Source organism: Plasmodium reichenowi, chromosome 11, assembly GCF_001601855.1.
Source record: "Plasmodium reichenowi strain SY57 chromosome 11, whole genome shotgun sequence".
NCBI classification, from domain to species: Eukaryota; Apicomplexa; class Aconoidasida; order Haemosporida; family Plasmodiidae; genus Plasmodium; species Plasmodium reichenowi.
In genome coordinates this window covers 878,268-880,518 of record NC_033656.1, presented here as the reverse complement: position 1 = coordinate 880,518, position 2,251 = coordinate 878,268, and the positions used below count along the sequence as shown (strand labels likewise).

General features: G+C 17.4%; 1 protein-coding gene across 1 annotated transcript; it reads left to right on the top strand.

The window, feature by feature from the left end:
* Nucleotides 1–110: 110 nt before the first annotated feature.
* Nucleotides 111–1,139, top strand: PRSY57_1123100 (GrpE-like protein, mitochondrial; the record flags this gene model as incomplete). The annotated part of the gene is made up of 2 exons (XM_012908195.2): nucleotides 111–967; nucleotides 1,109–1,139. The coding sequence occupies 2 exons, from the start codon at nucleotides 111–113 to the stop codon at nucleotides 1,137–1,139; spliced, it is 888 nt and encodes a 295-aa protein (XP_012763649.2).
* Nucleotides 1,140–2,251: the final 1,112 nt, after the last annotated feature.

Here is a 2,251-nt window from a genome sequence, read left to right as displayed (position 1 = left end):
TATTTTTTATTAATTTTATTTTTAATATTTTTTTTATTTTTTTTTTATTTTTTATATTTTTTTTTTTTTTTTTTTTTTTTTTTTTTTTTTTTTCTTTTTTTTATATAACTATGAAATACAGTACGAATATAATTAAGAAGGGAATTCTTTCCAGATATTGCTCCAATATTTATGGTATGCAATACATTCCTCGTGCTAGATATTTTTTAACTTTTTGTAAAAATGAAAAGTGTAATACCATGTTGAAAAAATACCACCCTTTCAGTACATCCAAAATGTCTGATAATGCACATTACAAAGGGGAAGATATGAATAAAATGAAAAATGAGAAAAATAAAACAAATAAAACAAATGAAGCAAATGAAACAAATGAAACAAATGAAACAATTGAAAATTCAGCTAGCTCGCCCACTGAAGGGAAAAAAAAAAAAAACAGCCTGAACGAGTCAGAAGAAGCGAATGAAAAAAAAGAAGACATAAATTATGAAGATTTTAATAAAATAGATTTAATAAATGAAATTAAAAAAACTAAAAGAGATATGGAAGAAAAAATGGTAGATAATAAAGTATTGAAAGAAAAATACTTATCTGTGTTAGCAGAAAATGAGAATTTAAGAAATCGTTATATGAAAGAAATAGAAACTAGTAAATTATATTGTATTAGTAATTTTGCAAAATCATTACTTGATGTAGCAGACAATTTATCATTAGCTATTAAAAATATAAATGAAGAATCTTTAAAAACAAATGAAGAAATTAATAATATATACAAAGGTATAGAAATGACTGAAACGATTCTTCATAATATTTTTAATAAATATGGAATTGACAAATATAATCCTATAAATGAAAAATTTAATCCACAATTACATGAAGCAATATTTGAAATTAATGACAGTACAAAAGAAAAGGGAACCGTAGCAACTGTTATTCAGCATGGATATAAAATAAAGGACCGAATATTAAGGTATTTTAAATTCATCTATTTTTTACAAACTTGCCATATTATTTCATATTTATTTGTATATACATGTAAATAAATAAATAAATAAATATATATATATATATATATAATTTTTTTTTTTTTTTTTTTTTTTTTTTTCTGTAGAGCTGCCAAAGTTGGAGTGGTTAAAAATTAAATTTTTTAAATGGTAACGACATATTAAATATCTTTATTAAAATTGACACATATGCATATATATATATATATATATATATATATATATTTGTGTGTATTTATTTATTTTTTTTAATACTGGTACATACATGTGTAACCTAGAATATATTTATTCTACCCTTATTTTTACATATTATATTACATACCTTTTTTTTTTCTTTTTTTTTTTTCATTTGTTTATTTACATTATTAAAATTGATAATTTTAAATATTGTTATTATATATATTCAAACACACTTTAATTACAATTTTATTAGAACAAATTTTGAATACAATAATTTTAATTATCTTTTTGCATCTCCATATTTTATGTGTTTTAATAAAATATATACTCCATCACACACCAAAAAGAAAAAAGAATAAGCACAAATTAAAAGATGGATGTAAATATATATATATATATATTGAAGGAAGAAAAATAAAATCCATTATTTTATATATATATATTAAGTAAATTTTTAAAAGTTTCCCTTGATATAATGAATTTAATATAACTAAAAAACTAATAACACTTAAAAAAAAAAAAAAAAAAAAAAAAAAGGAAAATTATATATATTTATATATTTCAAATATATAATAAAAATATAATATATATATAATTTTTATTAATATTAAAAATATATATATATATATATATATATATATATATATATATATTGCTTTAATTAATAGGATTTTATTATATACTGCTATTTTAATTTATTTTGAAATAAATTTTGTTTTCTTTTATAAAAGTTGAAAAAGTAAAAAAGAGGTAATAAATAAAGACTGCTTTTTTTTCTTTTTTTTCTTTTTTCTAATTAGTAAGATCTATTACCTTTTATTAAATTTTTAGCATATATATGTAATATATATATATATAATATATATATATATATATATATAAGATTGAACGATTTTTTTTTTTTTTAAATAACCTAAATATATAATAAACTTTACATGTTCTTTATTATGTATATAAAATAAATTTATTATAATTTTATATAGTTAATTGTTTTATAATACATAAAATATATATAAAAATATAATGTGTGAAGATATTTAAAATTAAATCTTGGTTGTGTTCTAGAATAA